Genomic DNA, 23,016 nt, shown 5'->3' with positions numbered 1-23,016 from the left:
GAAGTCAACTACAAAATCCACCAGCCGGGTAGAAGGAAGCCATACCAGATCTACCACATCAACTTACTGAAGCCGTGGCGAGACAGGGAACTGGTGGAAGCTCCATTTCTAGGGGCAAATCCTGAAGCCAGGGTCGAGGACGTTACAGTAGCAGAGACACTGTCACCGGTCCAGAAACAACAATGCCGAGAGCTACTGCAGAGAAACCGAGACCTGTTCTCAGATTTGCCCGGATGTACGCAAGTTGTGGAGCATGATATCCTGATGGAACCGCACGTAAAGGTGAGCCAAAGGCTGTATCGAATTACCGAAGCCTGCCGCAAGGTGATCTCCAAGGAGGTGAGGAGAATGTTGAGCATGGGCGTTATCGAGGAATCTAAAAGTGTCCGGTCCAGCCTGATTGTTCTTGTGCCCAAGCCAGACTGAGAATGGTGGTTCTGTAAAGATTACAGGGAGCTAAACGACGTGTGCAAATTTGACGCCTACCCGATGCCCCGGGTCGATGAGCTTATTGAGAGGCTGGGGACTGCCAGGTACATCACTATCCTGGACCTAACAAAAGGGTACTGGCAGATTCGCCAGGCCCCAGGGGCCAAGGAGAAGACTGCCTTCTCTACACCCGGCGGGTGTTTTTAATACACTAGGATGCTTTTCGGACTACAGAGAGCCTCAGCTACCTTCGAGAGGGTCATGGACCGGATTCTGGGCTCACATAAAAAATATTCTGCCGCATATTTGGACGACATCGTGATTTTCAGCCCAGATTGATGAACCCACCTGCAGGAGGTCCAGGCAGTACTGGATCCATTGAGAAATGCCAGGTTTACCATATACCCAAGAAAATGCGCCATAGGAAAGGAAGAGGAAAAATACTTGGGCTATGTGGTTGGAAGGGGCGAAATAAAACCGCAAATGAACAAGGTGGAGGGAATTGCCTGCAATCGGCCTCCAAGAAACAGATACAGGCCTTTCTGGGAATCGTGGGGTATTATCGGCGGTTTATCCCGAATTTGGCCACAATAGCGGCACCCCTGACCGACCTACTTAGAGATACAAAGACAGCGATGGATAAGTGGTCTTCTGAGGCAGAAATGGCGTTCCACTAGCTGAAACACGCCCTATGTAACCAGTCGGTCTTGATAGCACCTGACTTCCATAAAGAGATGGTGCTCCAGACGGACGCCTCAGACGTCGGCATAGTAGCCGTCTTATCGCAGGAGGTAAATGGGGAGGCACACCCCATTCTGTACCTGAGTAGAAAACTCTCGGCCTGCAAAAAGAATTATGCGATTATGGAAAAGGAGTGCCTGGCCGTCAAGTGGGCGGTTGATACCCTTAGGTATTATCTGTTAGGCCGCAAATTCAGACTGGTCTCAGACCATGCTCCCCTGAGATGGATGAGGGAACGGATGGGGAAAAATGTCCGGGTGACCAGATTGTTCCTGGCCCTCCAGGACTTAGTTTTTTGGTAGAGCACAGGCCTGGAAAACTGCATGCTAATGCCGATGCCCTGTCCAGACTTCCCTGTCTAGTGAGTAAAGGTGCTAAAACCCCCGGTTTTGGGCAGAGGGGGGGAATATGTGACAAAGTCACTGGTAGTGTGTTGGAAGGGAGATAAGTCGCTGAGACTGAGATGTAAAAACATGGAAGTTTCTCCTGCACATTCGGTGCAGAGAGAGTTTATAGGACCACATTTACAAGGGAATGTTTTTAGTGGATAACGAAGTGCAGGGCGGAACGTTATCCACCCTATCTCCAATCCAGGGAGTGCTTTGGGCTTTAAATAGCCACCTCTGACCCTCAGGTGCGGTCAGTACCTGGGGAAACCTGCTCCAGAGTGGAGCTAGCATGTGCTGTGCTGAACCTGTGTGTGGCTAATCATGAGTGGCCAGACCTTGGCCGAGATACGGACTCTGCTACAAGTTTTGTATTTCGTTTTTGTTTCTTTAGCCGGATGGGCTGTGTTTGTTTTTTTCTTTATGGACTACCGGGTAGTTTATGCTTACCAAATAAACCAACCCAAAAATTTAAAGAGACAGTATCCCTTGTTTACCTCCATCTACCGCTGAGCTTGTCGCTATACCACAGTAGACATACACCATATGTGCGTGTACAGTACTGTTTAGCCATAAGGCGAGACTCAGAAGGGACGGAGCGCTATTTGCCTGCCGGAGCGCAGATTTTCCTACAGTAGTATGCAGACTCCATATACAGAGTCCTTAAGTGCTAGAAGAGCAGAACCCCCCCTCTAGTGACCCTGTTTTGGAAATTATACCCCTTTGGGAATTTATCTACAGGTGTAGTGACAATTTTGACTCCATGGGTGTTTTCCAGAAACAAGCAGCAGCGGATGGATGTTGCTGAGTGAAAATTGCAAACTGAGTAACCAGTACGTTGTAGTGGCAAGTATGTTGTAGTGACCAGTACGACATATTGCTCAGTACATTGTGCCCAGCTCATGCTTCTGGAGACATGCACCCATAAATTAGGCGGGCTCTTATCGCACAGAAATGCCAAACATGTGGACGCTAACTGCGGTTTATGCACACTGGGTCTCAGAAGTGATGGGGGATTTGGATTTGTGAGCGCAAAATTCGCTGGATTTCTTTTGGAGGGAGAGGAGCCATTTAGCTTTTCCAAAGCCTTTGTGCTACCAGTAACGTGGAAGCCCCTATATTTCCGATAACAGATGACGGATCAGAGTGGGTTTTTTTTTCTGGATTGAGTTGAAGCTTTTATTGGGAACATTTTACAAAACATTTTGGATCACATTTATCCTGCACTCTAAGCTGAGCACATACATCTGGGTTTCCATCTAAATCTCCGAGTGATGTGATTTCAATGAAACTCCCGAGGGATCCATTCACTATAAAGAGGAAGCAGAGTTACTCTGGACTCTGTCTGGCCTTTTTTCAGCTGTGTCTTTTTTTTCAGAAGTGCACAAAACTGTGGCTAATGGCACTTTTATGCATACCTAAAAATGTGGACACCACCGGATCACAGGCCACACAGAGTCTACAATGCCTCCATGTGTTTCATTATAGGAAATCTTCCACTGCGGGTTCCGTCTGAATCACGTATTTCAGAGATTTACAAGGAAACGCCGGTGTAAGTACTCAGCATAGGGCACAGGATAAATGTGAGCCAAGCCTTACTGCGATCTTTGGGAAACAGAATGAACAAATCAACATCAGGTGAAGAATTGGTTTTATTTATTTTTTTACGCCGTTCCTCGTGCGTTATAAGTGAGTAGACGACTTTATTCTTCGGGTCGGTGCGATTACAGCTATGCCAGATTTATATTGTGTTTTTATGTTTGGCTGCTGTCACACACTAAGACACTTTTTTTGCAAAAACTAGTTTTTGCATTGCCATATTTTGAGAGCTATCATTTTTTCATATTTCAGCCGACAGTCATGTGAGGGCTTGTTTTTTGCGGGACGAGTTGACGTTTCTATTTTCGGGCACGTGACATTTTTTGATCTCTTTCTATTCCAACTTTTGGGTGGCAGAATGAACAAAAAACAGCAATTCAGGAATTTTTTTTTAGGTCGTCCTGCGTGTGGTAAAATTGATAAGGCAGCCTTATTCTTCGTGTCAGTATGATTACTGCAATACCACATTAATATAACTTTTTTATGTTTTGGCGCTTTTATGCAATAAATACTATTTTATAGAAAAAATAATTATTTTTGCATCACTTTATTCTGAGAGCTATGACTTTTTTATTTTTCTGCTAATGGAGCTGTATGGTGGCTTGTTTTTGCAGGACAAAATTATGCTTTCAGAGGTACCATTTTTATTTACATTTGTCTTTTTGATCGCGTTTTTTCCACTTTTTGTTTGGTGGCATGATAAAGCATTGTTTTTTTGCCTTGTTTTTTACAGTGTTCACTAGTTGAACAGTTTTATAGGACAGGTCGTTCCGGACATGGCGATACCAAATACGTGTACTTTTTTTTTCATAAAAATATTTATTTATAGGTACAATATATTTTTACTCTTTAGTATTTTTTGATTTATTTTTTACATTTTTTTTACTTTTTCACTTGGCCTCACTATGGAACTTTCACTCCCTCTGCCTGCACTCTAAATGCTGCGATAGCAGCCTTTAGGGGGTTTGTGATGAAAGCCGGCCGGTGGGTGCAGCTCTCTGGCGCCCCCTTACCTCTCAGGTCAGTCAAGGTACTGCACCTAGAGAAAGTAGTGCCAGGAAGCTGCAACCAGCGCAGGGAACACGGTAGTGTGTTATCCCTTCAACGTCACTACACAGCACAACTCGCTAGCGCCCTCTTAGCCTCAGGTCAGTCAAGGAACTGCACCTAGGATAAGCGGTCGCCAGAGAGACTGTCCTGTAACCTACTGGGTATCGGGGCCCTCTGTAGTGAGGGCGGTATATATATCTTCCTTGGCCGCGCCAGGAATATATATATCTGAACCTCCGACCGTCACTACCAGCCTTCCCCAATCCCCAGTTGGTATGCTGCCACCAGTCCCTATTTTAGATATACGCCCAGTCCGTGAATGGGCCTATATCGGGTCAGGAACCAACCCTGGGTAGCGTTTTTGGCTTGAGCCGAGCTCACACGGACGTGCGTTCGTTATGCAGAATAAAAGGCAGGCCCACAATTACTTGAGGTAATTGATTATAATAATACACTAGATACACGATATACCACTAAATATACACAGGTATAAGGTCAGGCTAAACTATACAACAATGGAATACAACACACAGAATCACCACAGCATATCAGTTACCGGTTTCTTGATTTTCTTGTGACGCAGGGAGAGGATTCTGCGGTCGCAGGCACGGTTCTTTGTTACAGGCTGAGGCCTACCACCGCATGGTCAAACTGCTCCTCCCCTTGGTGGCCTCAGCTGGTGCTCAGATGTTCAGCACACCACTCTTGGGTCAAGACTGACTTGTCTCTTGCCTGTCCTGCTATCTTACCTGCCCTGTCCCGCCCACTGCTGGTGAGGTCAGCTGACTCAGTCTCCACCCTCAGGTCTAACTTCGATCAGAAGCCCAAATTCTAAGGAACCCAATAACTTCTTCTGGGATGGTCTCAGGATACCCCCAGGGGTTCCCATGGATTCGGGCCGCCGTAACCGACCTTTTGATATCAATTATGATACCATACGGTCCTCAGGAATGGCTCCGCGCTATATCTTGGCTTCCAGAGCACGTACAAACGTCTACCGCGGAGGCTTGTGTGCGCAATGGCTCCGGGACGCCGTGATATTTTTTTATTGGCCCATCCCATGCAACATGCGTGTACTTTTCATGTTTCTATATCTTATGCCTCCATGCTTGTGACAGACAAAGAAACTAGTCCTATGGGACAAATGGTCAGGTACAGATAGACGAAGCACCCCCCCCTGCTGGCTGTGTTTCCTCTCGAAGTCTTTGAAGCTCCTAGCATTCAAGTGTTAAGTAGGCTTCTTATCTTACAGGAGCCTGGATGGGGGGAAACTATCTAGTTGACGTTTTAACAGAAGGTCCCAAGGGTGGGGGCTGCTGAAGTGTGGCCATCCCTGGATATGATTTATCATTACCAAGATGGCGGCTACAGGTTCATCACACCTCCCCCTATACGAGGGCGCGAGGGGGTAGCACATTCCTGTGTTCCCCCGTGCGTCCTTCTGCACCCTCCCCTTGCCGGGATAACCCGTCAGCGTTACCGTGGTCACGGCCTCTTCTGTGGCGAATGGAGAAGTGGTACTGCTGGAGAGCGAGGCTCCAGCGTAGCAACCTGCCATTCGACCCAGAGACCGTGTGTAACCAGCTGAGGGGGTTGTGGTCCGTCTCCACGGTGAAATGGCTCCCGTACAAGTAGGGCTGCAGACGCTGCAGGGCCCATACAATTGCCAGGCATTCTTTTTCCACCGTGGAGTAAGCCACCTCCCGGGGCAGTAGCTTCCTGCTCAGGTACAAGACAGGATGTTCCTGGCCTGTCGTGTTGACCTGACTTAGCACAGCACCGAGGCCAAAGTCACTGGCGTCGGTCTGTACCACAAACGGCCGGTCGAAGTCGGCAGCTTGCAGTACAGGGGAGCTACTTAGGGCGGCCTTGAGTGCCCCGAAAGCTGTCTCGCAGGCGACTGTCCAGTCGACTGCGACGGGCAGCTTCTTCTTGGTGAGGTCCGTCAGGGGCTTGGCCAGGGTGCTATAGTGTGGGACGAACCTCCTATAGTACCCGGCGGTCCCCAAGAAGGACATCACCTGCTTTTTGGTCCTAGGAGTGGGCCAGGATGCGATGGCATCCACTTTCCCCGGTTCTGGCTTCAGAACCCCCCCGCCTACCCGGTGACCCAGGTAGAGGACCTCACTCATGCCCAGCTGGCACTTTTCCGGCTTGATGGTCAAGCCTGCCCGGTGGATCCGACCGAGCACCTGCCGCAGGTGCTCTAGGTGATCCTCCCAAGTGGGACTGAAGACTGCAATATCGTCCAAGTACGCAGCCGCGTACCCTTCAAGTCCCTCAAGCAGCGTATTGACCATCCGCTGAAAAGTGGCAGGGGCATTCTTCATGCCGAATGGCATCACTGTGGACTCGTACAGTCCAAAAGGGGTGATAAAGGCAGAGCGTTCCCTTGCCGCGGGGGTCAGAGGAATCTGCCAGTACCCCCGGCTCAGATCCATGATGGTCAGGTACTTAGCCCCGGCCATCCGATCGAGCAGGTCATCGATGCGTGGTATGGGGAACGCATCGGTGGCCGTTACAGCGTTGAGCCCCCGGTAGTCCACGCAGAACCGTGTAGTTCGGTCCTTCTTTGGTACGAGGACTACAGGCGAGGCCCACGCGCTGCTGGATGCCTGGATCACCCCCAGCTTCAGCATCTCGTCTATCTCTTGGCGCATGTTTCCCTGCACCTCGAAAGAGACCCGATATGCTGAACGCCGGATCGGCGGGTGATCGCCAGTGTCCACGTCGTGGACAGCCATCTCAGTCCTTCCGGGCAGGCTGCTGAACAGCCCCCGGAAGGGGTGCAGGGTGGTCCCCAGCTGGGACCGTTGGTCCTCCGTGAGCTGGTGGCCAACCCCCACATCCGCGATGGACCCACCCGCCTTGGCTTGGGTGAGCAGATCCAGGAGGGTTTCTACCTCTCCTTCCTCGGGAAGGTTGCACACTGGGTGGGCAGTCGCTTCCCGCTCATGATGAGCCTTCATCATGTTCACGTGGAAGGCCTTCCTCCTTCCACGGGCGTGATCCAGGGTGACCAGATAGGTGCCGGCGTTGAGTTTCTGGTGCACGAAGTAGGGACCTTCCCAGGCTGCCTGAAGCTTGTTCTGTGGTACGGGGACCAGTACCCACACCTTTTGACCCACCTGGTAGGTCCTCTCACAAGCATTCTGGTCGTACCACCGCTTCTGGTCGGCCTGGGCCTGGGCCATATTGTCCTGCACCAGCTTTGCCAAGGCCATCATCCTGTCCCGGTGGCGCACGACATACTCGATGACCGACACCTCGGGGGTGGCCAAATCCCCTTCCCATGCTTCCTTCACCAGAGCCAGGGGGCCCCGTACCCGTCGCCCGTACAGGAGCTCAAAGGGGGAGAACCCCGTTGAGGCCTGCGGAACCTCCCGGTAAGCAAATAGGAGGTGTGGGAGGTAACGCTCCCAGTCTCTCCCGTGGGAGTCGACCAACATCTTAAGCATCTGCTTTAAGGTGCCATTGAACCGCTCACACAGGCCATTAGTCTGTGGGTGATACGGGCTGGCCACCAGATGTTGCACCTGCATTTGCTTACAGAGGGACTCCATCAGCCGCGACATGAACTGGGTCCCTCGGTCGGTGAGCATTTCTTGGGGGAAACCCACTCTGGAGAAGATCTCCAGTAAGGCGGTAGCCACCTTGTCGGCCCGAATGGACGACAAAGCTACCGCTTCCGGGTACCGGGTGGCATAGTCCACTACCGTGAGTATGAAGCATTTCCCGGAGTGGCTGGGAGTGGACAGAGGTCCAATAAGATCCACAGCGACCCTCGAGAAAGGCTCTTCGATGATTGGCAGAGTTACCAGTGGGGCTTTGGGGCGCGGCCCCGCCTTCCCCACCCTCTGACAGGTGTCACACGAACGGCAGTAGGCACCCACCGCGGCTCCCATCCCAGGCCAGTAGAAATGCTGAGCTATCCTGGCCTTGGTTTTAGCGATCCCTAGGTGTCCGGCCATCGGAATCTCGTGTGCGATCCGCAACAATTCCGCCCTGAACGGATAGGGTACCACTAACTGTCGGTCCCTGGGCCACGCCTCCGGTGAACCCTGCTGGACCGTTACCCGGTACAGCCGTCCCTGGTCCCAGACCACACGCTCGCAGTCTGACTCCATGGGAGGCTGTGCCGCCTGTTCCTTGAGAGCTTTCAGGCTGTCGTCTGCTTCCAACGCAGCCTGAAATTCCTGACTTGATGTGGCCAGAATCGACGAAACTGCCACATCCTCCGTCAGCCCCTCCGGGCATGTCACCTGGCCGCTGTCTGACCCGGCAGACACTTGGTCAGAAGTGGGGAAGCCGTCGGACCTCTGCAAGGCTCCTTGGGCTCCGACGCTCCCACTCCTGGTGACAGCGGCTATGACCGCTGTGACCGTGGGTAGTGCCTGCTTCCCCTCTGTTTCTGACCAAGCCGCCCGATCAGGCAGGCTTCCTAGGCCTTTGGACATCTCGGATGTGGGGAACTCCTGCCCTGGGGTCTTACCTGGCGGCTCCTCTCTTGGGACACCCCCACCTCCCATGGCCTGTTCCTCCCCCTGCAGTGGGCCTATACTCAGCAGCCTGGATACCCCTGGGAGCCCTACACTGCCGGTAGCTGCCCCCCTCTCCATCCCTGAGCTTCCCTCTACAGAATCCTGCCCGCCCCCTCCCTCACCGGAGGACAAGAGGTCACGGCACGCCGGCTGAGCACCTCTGCGGGCATCCCCACACTCCCCACCTGCTTTCACTAACCCTGTTTGTGTTGTGTCTGTGCAGGTGTTACCCTCAGGTTTCACTCCCTCCTCCTCAGCAGGACACACACTACATACAACATGGTTGGCATTAGCAGCAGACAAATCAATACACTCTTGGGGGGCCGAACTTGGGGGTTCAGAGGGTACATACTGCGATACTAGACGCCCCAAGTCGGTCCCTAATAAAACATTTGCGGGAATATTTGGCGTTACTCCCACCTCCCGCATCCCCCTTCCGGCACCCCAGTCCAAATACACCATGGCAACGGGAAGTGCCGGCTCCACGCCTCCAACCCCGGAGACGGAAAGAGTCTTTCCTGGTACCAAGTCCTGGGGGGACACCACCTCAGGCCGTACCAGTGTTCGTTCAGCGCCCGTGTCCCGCAGTCCCATGACCGCAGAACGGCCTATGGTGACGGGTTGGATGTTGTCCAGGGACCTACCACCACCCCCTCCCACACACAAAACATTGGGCGCTCTCTGGGAATGGGATGGGGTCTTTTGGCGCTGGGGACACTCAGCCCTAAAGTGTCCTGGTTTGTTGCATAGATGACAACGTCTTACGTCTGGTCCTTGCCTGGAGAGGGCAACAGGGGGATACACCCCTTGTGTTCTAGGGGCCGGGGAAACAGGGGCATGACTGGGCTTACCCCCTCTCCAGGTGCTGCTGGCAGACTTCTTCAGCTCAGGCGCCCTGTTATTGGCATACTCGTCTGCCAGGGCGGCTGTAGCAGAAGCCCCTGTTGGTTTTCGGTCACGGAGGAACTGTCGGAGGTCCTCTGGGCAGTTCCACAAGAACTGCTCCGTGACGAACAGTTCCTGGACCTCCTGGCGGGTAGTAAGCGCTAGACCCGAGGTCCAGTGCTCTGCGGCTCTCAACAGCGCCCGCATATGATCGGTCCAGGTGTCCTTGGGGCCACGCAGCAGGCTCCGGAACTTCTGGCGGTACGACTCGGGAGTGAGGTTGTACTGCCGGATCAGGGCCCGCTTGATGCAGTCGTAGTTCTGTACCTCCCCGGCAGGTAAGTCCCCCAAGGCATCCAGGGACTTACCCCTCAAACGGGGGGTCAGGTATCTGGCCCACTGATCCCGGGCCAGATGGTGCTGAAGACAGGTCCGTTCAAATGCCACCAGAAAGGAGTCCAGGTCCCCATCCTTCTCCAGTAGAGGGAAGTCCTCAGCTCGGACTTTGGACGACTTGGTCTCCTGATGGGTTGGTTGCTCTAGCGGAAGCCCCCGCTGGGCCAGGTCCAGTTGGTGCTGGCGCTCCGCAGCTCGCTCTGCACGCTCCGCAACCTCCCGGCGCTCTGCAGCTTCACGCTCCGCAGCCTCCCGGCGCTCTGCAGCTTCACGCTCCGCAGCCTCCCGGCGCTCTGCAGCTTCACGCTCCGCAGCCCGCTCCGCAGCCCGCTCCGCAGCCCGCTCTGCACGCTCCTCCTCCGCTGCCTTCTCTGATGCTGCCAGGAGGGTTTTGTAGACGGCATCGCCATGAGACTGGAGACTTGCCATAGCCGCTTGTAAAAGGGCTTGTGATCTGGACAGGCTGGGCTGGGTAGGTGGTGGGCAGCCCACTGCGGGACCGTATACTGGGGACTGGCTCCCTGAGGTGCCCGGGCTGGACTCCTCCTCGCCATGAGTAACAATGTCCTCCCCTCCTGCCACACGGACCGTAGCATTAGCCTCTTGCAGGGTCTTGCTCCTGGTGCCGTCTGCCATCTTGGTAACCGACACCGCTGCAACCCTGAGTTTGCACACACCTTGTTATACTTTTAGCCTGACCGTCTAACGTTGGGCTGACCTTAAGACTCCAGCAGTGGAAGTTACCACTGGCAGTCTTTAGTGCCTGGGAGTAGGGGTCCCACAACACTATTATTCTGCAATCCCACCGCTCTGCCACCAATGTGATGAAAGCCGGCCGGTGGGTGCAGCTCTCTGGCGCCCCCTTACCTCTCAGGTCAGTCAAGGTACTGCACCTAGAGAAAGTAGTGCCAGGAAGCTGCAACCAGCGCAGGGAACACGGTAGTGTGTTATCCCTTCAACGTCACTACACAGCACAACTCGCTAGCGCCCTCTTAGCCTCAGGTCAGTCAAGGAACTGCACCTAGGATAAGCGGTCGCCAGAGAGACTGTCCTGTAACCTACTGGGTATCGGGGCCCTCTGTAGTGAGGGCGGTATATATATCTTCCTTGGCCGCGCCAGGAATATATATATCTGAACCTCCGACCGTCACTACCAGCCTTCCCCAATCCCCAGTTGGTATGCTGCCACCAGTCCCTATTTTAGATATACGCCCAGTCCGTGAATGGGCCTATATCGGGTCAGGAACCAACCCTGGGTAGCGTTTTTGGCTTGAGCCGAGCTCACACGGACGTGCGTTCGTTATGCAGAATAAAAGGCAGGCCCACAATTACTTGAGGTAATTGATTATAATAATACACTAGATACACGATATACCACTAAATATACACAGGTATAAGGTCAGGCTAAACTATACAACAATGGAATACAACACACAGAATCACCACAGCATATCAGTTACCGGTTTCTTGATTTTCTTGTGACGCAGGGAGAGGATTCTGCGGTCGCAGGCACGGTTCTTTGTTACAGGCTGAGGCCTACCACCGCATGGTCAAACTGCTCCTCCCCTTGGTGGCCTCAGCTGGTGCTCAGATGTTCAGCACACCACTCTTGGGTCAAGACTGACTTGTCTCTTGCCTGTCCTGCTATCTTACCTGCCCTGTCCCGCCCACTGCTGGTGAGGTCAGCTGACTCAGTCTCCACCCTCAGGTCTAACTTCGATCAGAAGCCCAAATTCTAAGGAACCCAATAACTTCTTCTGGGATGGTCTCAGGATACCCCCAGGGGTTCCCATGGATTCGGGCCGCCGTAACCGACCTTTTGATATCAATTATGATACCATACGGTCCTCAGGAATGGCTCCGCGCTATATCTTGGCTTCCAGAGCACGTACAAACGTCTACCGCGGAGGCTTGTGTGCGCAATGGCTCCGGGACGCCGTGATATTTTTTTATTGGCCCATCCCATGCAACATGCGTGTACTTTTCATGTTTCTATATCTTATGCCTCCATGCTTGTGACAGACAAAGAAACTAGTCCTATGGGACAAATGGTCAGGTACAGATAGACGAAGCACCCCCCCCTGCTGGCTGTGTTTCCTCTCGAAGTCTTTGAAGCTCCTAGCATTCAAGTGTTAAGTAGGCTTCTTATCTTACAGGAGCCTGGATGGGGGGAAACTATCTAGTTGACGTTTTAACAGAAGGTCCCAAGGGTGGGGGCTGCTGAAGTGTGGCCATCCCTGGATATGATTTATCATTACCAAGATGGCGGCTACAGGTTCATCACAGGGTTAAAGTGCCGGAGCGGTGCAGCACTGCTCCTGGCACTGAGTGGCAGCTGTCAGAATCAGCTGAAACCCGGCGGCGATCGAGTACATAGCTCCTGTGTGCAGGCGATCGCCATAACGTATCCATACGTCAAAGGTCAGTAAGTACCAGGTGACCTGGAAGTATGGATGCGTCAAAGGTCGTGATGGGTTAAAGCACCACTCCAGCGGTTTTTGTCTTTTTTGTCAGTGCTGGTGTGGCACTTTAAATGTAAGCCCTCTGCTCCCGGTCATATACTCACCCTCTGGCGTCGTCACTGGTTTTCGACACTGCTCCGGTCTCATGGTGCCATCTTGTGAGCGCAGCTTCTGAATGGCTGGAAGTCAGAAGTTATGTCACAAGAGTGCAATGCAAGTCTATGTAAGCCAGAACCAGGTTCTCATAGACTTGCATTGAAAAGTGGCCTTTGTGCCGCTCCGTGAAACACTGGAGCTGCCGGCAGGTCTCTTTTCACTGGAGACCGACGGGAGCAAATCTGGAAAAAGATGAAGGTGGCAGGAGAGTATCAGACAGGGGGCTTACATTTAAAGCACCACTCCAGCGTTACAATAAAAAAAACTGTTGGTGTAGTGCTTTAAGAAATACCAAAAATTCAACATAAATTTCAGGCACCTTTAAAAGTGATCAGACCTGCCTGGGAAAAAAATGTTGAATGCCACATTCCTTCAAGTAAGACCATTAGGACCCTTACCCTAACGGAATGCAAAGATGGGCACCATATACGGAGAGTTGTAACAATTTGGCCTTATAAACGTGGACATTAAGTAAACAAAGGGTATTTTCATCACAGAAATTGCCACCATACTTTTTCTTTTGGTTAAACAGGCCATGAATGAACGTTTCAACCCCGTTATCAGTTCAAAATCTATGTGTAACGTATGTATTTTATAAAGAATGAAATTACAGCTTAGCCATGCAATCATTCTCAAAAGCTCCTGTTTTTTATTTTACAATTATATCTATTTTAAATGGTGTCTGGTGTCACATGTAACCGTGTTACAAATATTTAATTCAACACAACAAATGGAGAACAGGTGTTAGGAAACATGGTAATAAATTAGGATATAATTTACAAAAAAAGAAAGCCAAACATTTTAGTAACAGTGTACCAAATTAATACTGAGTACAAAATAAAAAGCAACTAATCACAATAATACATGGGTAATTCCATTCTGTTATGTTAATGATAGCTATACGACGTTCACTCGATTAATAAAGTTGATAATGAAATTGATCATTTTAAGGTGTATGCACCATTAAGAATTATACGTTTGCCAAAACTGGAATGGAAGCCTTAGCACCAAAAAAAAAAAAAGATTTGCAATACTTCCAGTTCCTAGAATTACTTGGCCTACAACCACTCTCCTCCCCCCACCAAACAAAAAAACAAAAAAAAATTGAAACCTATTTTTTCAGTACCATGTTACTATTCTGTAGCAGCAGCATCAGGTAAAGTCTAATTTTTACGAGTTTATTTTTTATTTTTTGCCTTTAGATACCAAAAAAAATGTTTGCAGTCTCGTTACATTTCAACATTTTGGGTCCGGTGCCCTGAAAATACACAACACTGTATCCTATTGTTTCAGCACCAAAGATAAAGTAAAATATATTGGTATAAACCGTTAATATTTCATTCCTTTGAGGTAAAAAAAATGTTCAACTTTAAACAAGTTATTGCCTAAAATACAATAATAATAATAAAATTAAACTCAATTAAACTTGCCAATAAATGCAAACAGGCCCTCAAGTCACAAATTATACTCTTTACATCAAAGGCAATCCAGCATCAGAAACCGCAAGGCTGGATACCTCTACAGTATCAAACTGCGAAATACGGTAAGTCTTTTTATTCAGTCCTATATCAAACATTGTGCCAAGAGGTAGCATCAGAGTTATCAGGATTGTCACAAATTGTGTATGTGCATGGAACGATTTTAATTTATTTCCTATTTTTTTACTATTTAATTTTTTATTTTGCTAATTCACATTAGAAAATACAGATAATGAACACAACACATGTATCTCACTTTCCTGATACATTAAGTTTCCAAAGAGTAATGAGCTGTAACATCAGTGAGTGACCTTGGGGGGGTATATACGGGGCTCCACAATACATCAGCTTTGACTACGAGATTAAAAAAAAAAAAGGCTAAAACGAAAAAGCAAAAAAGCAATAAATATCATCTTGTATTATACATTTTGGAGGTATTTTTAACTTAGAGATTCCCGAATATTGCAAGGAAATAATTTATAATGACTAACATTTTAGGGTCCAATACCTATAAACTTATGGGTATTGTATAGAGCAGAGACCAATTAGAGATTCAACTATTTATAAATATACTATATTAAAGGGGTGGTCCGGCCTTTGGCTACAAGTCTGCAGTCACTATGTCACTGCGCACTGTGAGAATTCTCCAGTAGCCACTCTGGTCATGTGACCCCCCATGTATTCTATTTGCATACTTCCAGCTACATTCCTACTAGACTTGAATAGAGTGAGGCCAGATACAGTCTAGTAGGCATGTGACCACATGTATACAAATCAAATACTTGTGGTTACGTCCCCTCCTCTCCCGTTTTCGGCACCGAAGAATCCTCACAGCACCCAGTGCGAGCGATGTGAGGAGTCACAATTCTGCAGTCGCGTGAAGTGAATGCAGACTTGTAGTTTTAGTCCGTAAAACCCCTTTAATGCCCACATACACATTAAAGAGTCGTCCGAATCTGTCTATATCAGTGGGTATGGCTGACATTAGTCTAATGTGTGCGGGAGGCCTACTGGCAGACCAATGGAAGCACAAAACATCAGCACATGATTTGTGCAATCACTCTTTCCAATTACCATACAAACAAAATACAGTTAGGATCCTGATTTACCATCTGTTTTGAGAAAAGTAGGTCTAAATTACTATTTGTTAAAGCCAGCAAAGTTCAAAAGCCCCAAACTGAAAGTTGGAGTTCTTTGCTCACATATTGCACACCAATGGGAAAAAAAGTTCAGATGGTATTTCATAATCGGCAGGCAAAAAAGTTTTAATGCCAATATAACTCAAAAGTTTTAACTAGAGATTGGAATATATGATGATGAGGTTCATATATAAATTTAGATCTGTCCATTTAAAAAATGATGAAGATCCTCAAATAGCCAAGTATATTACATTTTTTCTGTGTTTCTTCAAAATAATTCAGTTACTGTGTAAAAAAAAAACTAACTTTGTCTATTATGTAAAGTATGAAAACACTATGAAACATCATGAAAGCCGAATGTCAGATAAACCTTCCATGTTTAATGAGTCTACTTGGCACCATCAAACAGATCGCGGCCACAGCTTAATTTATTTTTAATGAAATTTTTGAAGCCAAGATTTTCATTTGTGACATCCAATAAAACACTAAAGGTTGCCATTTTAAACGTGGGCAAATAAAATTGTTTAAGAGGATTTTTCAAGGGTTTTACCTAGGTGGGTACAGCCTTTTTAGTCCCATATGTGATAACATAGTAAATGTACTAAGACACAGAAATTTGCAAATCACGTGTGTGATGCAGCTTGCCATATTCAAGATTAGGGACATATTGATGTACCCAGGTAAGGCTCTATTCACATTAATGGCATTACTCACGTTAGGTATTTTTATGGAAATATTTGACAGCACAAGTTATCAAAAATACTGGGACCTCACCAGACTTGTATCTGGTGAAAATTGAGTCTAATACAGGTTTTAAGGCAAAAATACTGTGCTATGGTAAATATTTATACTTTGGTTTGATTATTTTGACAATTCATATATATTTGATAATTTAACATTGTAATATTAACTTTAGAAGTGTTATTCATAAAAGCAATAAACAGGGCGTTGTAGGTTATATAGAGGTGTGTCTGTGTTAAGTTTTCTCTTGTTTTTAAAAGTATAGGTAATTGGATAGAGCCAGCTTTCAAGGACTTCTGGAGAATCCATAATTTAGGACTCTGTTATTTCCAATTCTAATACTTTCTTTCTTAGGTAATGTACGCAGCAATTCCCCGTTCTTCTGGGGGTGTAATAAAATACTTGTTGCTTGAGATCTGAACTGATCTGATACAGGAACGCTATCAATCCTCATCACAATGGGGTATATTTGTATCTGTAGAAAGTTAGGTGCAACATATGGCTCCATTACAAAGGGATAAGAGATGTACCAGGAAACCCTTAAAATGATTACCCAAGTTCACAAACTGATGTACATGGAGCACATAAAAAATAAAGTGCTTTAGGACTTCACAATATTGTGGTCTAATATATTAAATATCTCCTCCAATATTTATAAGACGAGCTGCGATATGAACAATTCCAAGTAACCTTGTCTCATAAATATTAGTTTATAGGATTCATACTAGAAAGTGAGGAGCCGGTGTAAATGATGACACTATACAGCACTAACTTCAGCATACGTAGAGCAATGAAGAACATTATAACACTAAAGTTAGCCAGGTCAGTGATTCCCACATTGCGAATCTGTCTCGTTATCATTCTACGGAATACGTCACTTAAAGGGGGGTATTCTCATCTTAAACATTTATGATTTATCAACAGAAAATTCTCTGAATAACTGACATATGCAGGTCCAACCTGATCTCAAGAGCTTACACCCATCTTGCATCCGCTGAGGATCTACAGGTGCACCTGTATGCCACCCTCTCTATTCACCATATGAGATTTTAGAAAATACCAGCACACACTTCATGTGAATATATCATACATTTTTTTTATGAGAATAGCCCTTTAAAAGGTGTTGTCCACCATTATGGCCTTTTTTTTTTTGTTACTTAAATGCATTTAATTGGAAATTATTTTTGCCTTTGGGTTCCATGGATAATTTTGCACAGTTTGCCTTAGATATCCACTGTGGTGTACTGTCTTTTGATGGCTGCAGAATGAGTTAACGGAGAATCTGTCAGTCAGCCCACTATAAAAGTCAGAGGAGGAGTTTGTTCCTCTCACGCTGATTTAGAATTTATTTATTAAATGTGCATGGAAAGCAAAGAGACTATGAAAAGCAAGCAGTGCAAAGTTTTGAATGGAACCCAATTGTAAAAATTATTTTAAGCCCCCCAAAAATGCATTTAATAAAAAAAAAAAACTCCCCTATAGTGGAAGACCCCTTTAATTACATTGAAAATATCAATTAAGTTTTCACTTATTTCAACACACAATGCATCTTCTCCAAGGATTAAGACTTTATGGGAAATTAACATTGCATTATACATTTTCTGACCGCTAGATACAAAGATGGCAGCATTCTGACAGGCGATCAGGATACCTGGCAAATTGGTAGCAGTTAAAAAAAATGTTCTTTTTGGGACATATTTATACTTCACACTGAACTATGCAGCGGACAATAGACAATGAAAACTACAGTTCCGTAGGGAAAAATTAAACCTGTTTTAAATACATTTCTCTTACCTAATAAGAAAGATAGCACCAATGACAACTGCTCTCTTACATTTTTCACATTACCAAAATGGGTGACTACACACAGTGGACTTCGGTTACAAAAAGGCCGACATTGCACAGTACCTAGACCATCGTATTGTACACCAGTGCAAAACAGAGGATCTTTGGGGGTGGTCTTATGTCTCTTCTCCTATCGTTTTGCCGGTTATTGCTGCTCAATCCCATCTACTTTTTATGTTCAGAAACAGCACCCACCACTCTTGTCTTAGGGTGACGTCTGTGATTACTCTCCTATTGTACATTTCCATTTACTTATAATACCAGACACAGACTAAACACAGGAGTGGAAGAAAGCAGACTGTTTTAATTCAGGAGACTCCTGGTCTTTGTTGGATACAATCCCAGTTTTGCCTTTTAAAAATCATGCAAAGCAAAAACATTTATGGCCTATCCACTTAACACGCCATAAATGTCTGATAGGTGTGGATCCTAGGGGTGGGACCAGCACCTATCTCCAGAACTGGCTCCATTGTTCCGACCACAAGTGAGTGTTGAGGTGATGACATTCACAATGGGAGCTCCGAATAGAGCCAAGAGTATTTGCTTTTCTGTATTCAGAGTTCCTACAGAGCATGCTTCACCACCTCTCCACTCACTATAAGGCTAGGGTCATAGAACCGTATTTTCTCATCCAAGAACATTGGGCCGATTAGGCTAATCATACTCTGATCAGAGTGTGCATAGTGTGCTCCATTTTTCTCAAATGAGGAGAAGATGGTAAAATTATTTCTCCATTTACTCCATGAAAATTGGGCTGCACTCAGATGTTATCCAAGTGCAGTCCGTTTTTTTCCACAGACTTATTGACTTGCATGGCTGAGTGCGATCTGATTTTCAGATGCAAAACGGGAATGCTGCAATTTTTTCCTTGGACACGTTCAGTCAGAGGAGAAAATTGGACATGTGCAGTTTGTGCACAGCCCCATAGAATAACATTGGTCCGACTGTGATTCGATGTTTTGTCAGATCGCACTTAGATGGAAAATACGGGCCCATAGTCAGATATTGTCCAGAATCTGGAATCGAGGGGCCACCGTTCTGGAGGGAGATGTGGTACCCAGAGGTGGGACCCCCACCTATCAGTCATTTCTGGTATATCCTTATGATATGACAAATGTTTCGGCATGAGAAAACAAACGCAGCATGCTGTGAGTGCATCTGATGATCGGATAACACGCACCCATATAAGCCTATAGGTACGTGTCAAACATCGGACTGCACTCGGATGTCATCTGAGTGCGGTCCGTCATCTGCAGACAAAGAAAATGGAGAAGATGTAGAAATTAAGTTCTCCGTCTTCTCCACACCTGTGATACAATTCTCTCATGCTGATCACAGTAAGACGACCCTCGGCTCAAACTCTGACAGACTCTGATCTGAGCAACATTAGCCTGATTCTCGACCCCGGCCTAAAAATAATAGTTTGCTTGCATAAAGTTAAAATCATTAGGAGTGTTACATTGTATTATACAGTAATTCTTATTATTTTATGTGCTTATCTATTACAGTGCAAATGCATAAACAAGGTCTCAAATTTGGGGGCTTAGACCCTTGTAACTGAGGTCCACTGTGCTCTGTATAATCTAAAGTCATTTAAAAAAAATCTTTCTGAGCTGATTTTAGTTTTTTTCTTTCTCACTTACACCTATATATCGCTATAAATGTATCTCCGGTATAGGACGTGCAGGCTTTCAATGATGCACCTCTGAATACTGACGACTGTATACCATTATAATCTTAAATAATATACGTAAATTGCTTCACAGCAGTATTACAGAAAAACGCTGAAGAATTCAGGCAGAGTAACAACATACGCTTATTTTAGTTTTTGGATTTATAATTGCTTTTTTTTTTTTTAAATAACATTTCAAAGCCCATTCTTATAACTTAAACTGTGGTGCCGTAAAACAGATAAAATATTTTAATAATTTTTTTTTTTTTTTTTTTAGCTATGACGTAAGAATTTTCTCTCTTTTTAGACCAAAAGTCATAACAGCTACATTAAAAAAAAAAAAAAAAAAAAAAAAAAAAAAAAGAATAAAGTTTAAATACAAATTGATTCAGTGTCATTTGTAAGTCCATAATAAAAATGGTTCAAGGAGGTAAGCTTGGCAATTGTGGTAGTTGTGCGAACACAAACGTTCCATAGTCTGCTCTGTTCGACTGTTTGACATTGTTCCAATTTGGCTTTCCTCCTTGTTGGGGTGTCCAGCACTTTGGATAATAAATTCACTTCACAGAAGTTAAATACTATTGAAATCCTGTCAGTTGTGGCTGACGAGTGGTTATGTTGTACACAGGGTTATCTCATTTCAAGGACATCCATCTCATTCCTCAGCGTCCTTCTGAGGAGTGGTCGCTGTTTTGACCATGGATCACAATACTCTCTCTTTGTCAGGCTGTGGTATGGGTCAATGTCCTTGGCAAGTTTTGCAACACATTTGTCTGAAGTACGCTCGGCTGCAGAATTTGAACTTCAGGACCAGCGGGCAATAAGCCACTTTGTTCACATCTTTACACTCTGCAAAACAGAAGAGGACACAATACATACGGTGGTGAATTCACATTCCCTTGTAAGGTTTGTTCATTTAAACAACTTCATATTTTGAACCCATACACATTCTGTATGTCGCTGTATTGTACCCCTAAAAAGCTCCGTTTTCTCTCTAACGAAGCAATGTTCTAAGATGCTTCTAAAATCTTCTGAAAAGGTTTGTGTGCCCTCACTTTCCCATGCACACTCTGAAGCAATCTTGTGCCCAAGAGTCAGTCTAGGGGGCCGCAGCTACAGGATACTAATTCATGGGAAATGTTCTTCATTTGAAATACAGGTTTCTTTTTTATTTTTTTTTTAAATAAAAAAAACACTTATCCAAAGACAAGGATTACTTTCTTGGACTTTGTGCCTGTTGGAAGAATATTTTTGAACTTTTTTTTTAGCTGCTAAATGTTAGAAAATAGGGTGAGGAGATGCAAGGACCATAACAATGTCCTGATTTAAATGTTCCGCTCATGACTCGGAGGCTAAAGAAATCACAATTTGTGTTTTCTTTTGTTTTTTTTTAAATATTCTGCTCCTGTGATTCTTACTGAATGGAGATTCTCCTCTGACTTGAATAGGATGGGAACAAAGCAAGTTTGGTGGATTTGCATAGGACACCAGCACTTCTACTTGTCACTTCAATTAGTTATGGTTTAAACGATCATTAGTTTACATAAAAATGATCAAAATTCCTCTTCAAAGTCTACTGATAGTGATAGAAATTGGACCATAAAAATGTCTTCTACAGAAGACGTGAAGGTTTTCGTATCAAGCTGCCAAGCACAAAAGCATCTGCTACATTTGGGGTGTTATAACTGGCTATAAATTACACTTGTAACTAAGCTTATCATTCTATATGCGGAACCGATTGTTCAGAGCCTGGGAGAAAGTCAATATCCTGCATTTTATGGGGATCTGAATGCGACAAAGGAATTAGGAAAAGGAACCTAAGGAGAGCTATAGAGTTCACAAAATAATGATCACGCCAAGGAAGGAAATATCAGCTGTCTATAGACGCTCCTAGATGGGTTCCTGCAACCGAGACTGGAAACTTTCTGGTCTTATGAGGCGTTTTATAGGCAAATTGTTTGATAGCGTCCAAGATACTGTTCTTCTAACACAATGGATAGAAAGAGAAAGATTTTCAAGGTATGATTTTATGGGTCTGGTAAACTGCAATTCTTTGCACCAATAATACAGGTATGGAGTCTGAAAGTCCTAATTCTACAGAACTGGGGTCATGAAAGTATAGAGAAACCATATGATAATGTGTCAGTAATAAAGATCAGTGAATTCATTCGCAGGAACCTAGTCCAATTGCCACGTCAGTAGGCCATGGCTACCGGACGGATACCCTGAGAGCCGCTTCCCATCTGCCAGAATCCCCGACGCCTTTTCTGATTAATAAGCCCGGTGTGACATCACACCACAACACAACGATGATGTCACTCCAGGCCTACAAATAAGAAGAGGTGTCTTCGATTCTGGTGAGTAGGAGGCAGTTTGTAGCGCACAGATTGCAGATTTTGTGATAAACCAGTGTCCTGTGAATTTATTCGGTTTTGTCTCACATAGTACATGTTGGCATGAGCGCTTAGGTTTTTCTAAAAAAAAAAAAAACATTAAAACATAAAAAGGACAAAGGCAAATTTTATTTTTATTTTTTATTATATGTCTATTTTCCTGATACATATTATAGACCAGTACTTCAGAAACTGATTGGCAAGGTAGGACGGAGGCAATTATGGCAGAGAGATTTCAATGGTAGCACTGGTCTCTGGTTAAAGGGAATCAGTCACCAGGTTTGTCCGACCTGATCTGAGAGCAGCATAATGTAGGACAAGAAACCCTGATTCCAGAGATGTCTCACTTAGTTTACTGGGTGCAATAGTTGTGATACAATCAGTTTTTAGATTCAGCACCCCTGATTAGCAGCTTTCTGTGTACATTGTATGTTGACAGTGAGCTGCTAATTAGTGCTGGCGGCGGAGTTGGACCAGGAGTCATGCTGGCTGTAGTCCTGAAGTGATAATCACCTGCTGATAAAACACTCATTGTGAAGAAACAACAGCACACAGCCCAATAAGTGATACATCGTTGAAATCAGTATCCCATACCTTGTTCTGTTCTCAGATTACATAGTAAAAACCTGCTGACAGATTCCCTTTAAGCCATACTAAAGACTCCTTCTGAGCTTTTTTTTCTAATGTTCTACTGGGTTTAAAAGGTTATGAAGCACAACCAAAATATGAAGAAGCCATGCTGGGATCTGCATGCTCTTTGGACACAAGTTTGATGCTACATGAGGCTGTAGTATGGTAGCATATGCTACTTACGGGTCTCACTGTACCTCTGCACGGCTGTGATACCTGCAGAGGTTTTTTATGTAAAAACCTATACAGTATTGTGGGTATGCATAATGCATGTGGTGCTGGAGGCTGAATGTTACTGTATAGTGTATCTATCACTCCGTATTACAAAAATATCAAAATGCTATTTGCAAATTAGCTTCCCCCCCCACCCCAAAAACAAAGAAAACTGCTGCAGCTGTAGTGCCACCTATCAGAAGTACCTGCCCTGTAAGATGACGTCCAACACTCCACTAACCCTTCAAAACTGACTTAGG

At 46.0% G+C, this 23,016-nt stretch overlaps 1 protein-coding gene across 2 annotated transcripts in view; it reads right to left on the bottom strand.

Moving 5' to 3' along the window:
* Positions 1-13,570: 13,570 nt before the first annotated feature.
* The window catches only part of ADAMTS6 (ADAM metallopeptidase with thrombospondin type 1 motif 6), a 350,370-nt gene continuing 340,924 nt past the window's right edge, over positions 13,571-23,016 (bottom strand). For both annotated transcript variants that reach the window (XM_073680240.1, XM_073680241.1), the window contains exon 25: positions 13,571-20,369. In XM_073680240.1, the coding sequence (XP_073536341.1) occupies positions 20,260-20,369 (110 nt within the window). In that variant the 3' untranslated portion in view covers positions 13,571-20,259. The remainder of the gene's footprint in view (positions 20,370-23,016) is intronic.

The sequence above is a fragment of the Phyllobates terribilis genome, unplaced genomic scaffold, assembly GCF_046119375.1.
Source record: "Phyllobates terribilis strain yellow unplaced genomic scaffold, ASM4611937v1 Scaffold_1__5_contigs__length_1240528914, whole genome shotgun sequence".
Taxonomy (NCBI): Eukaryota; Metazoa; Chordata; class Amphibia; order Anura; family Dendrobatidae; genus Phyllobates; species Phyllobates terribilis.
This window is presented reverse-complemented; position numbering and strand designations above follow the sequence as displayed.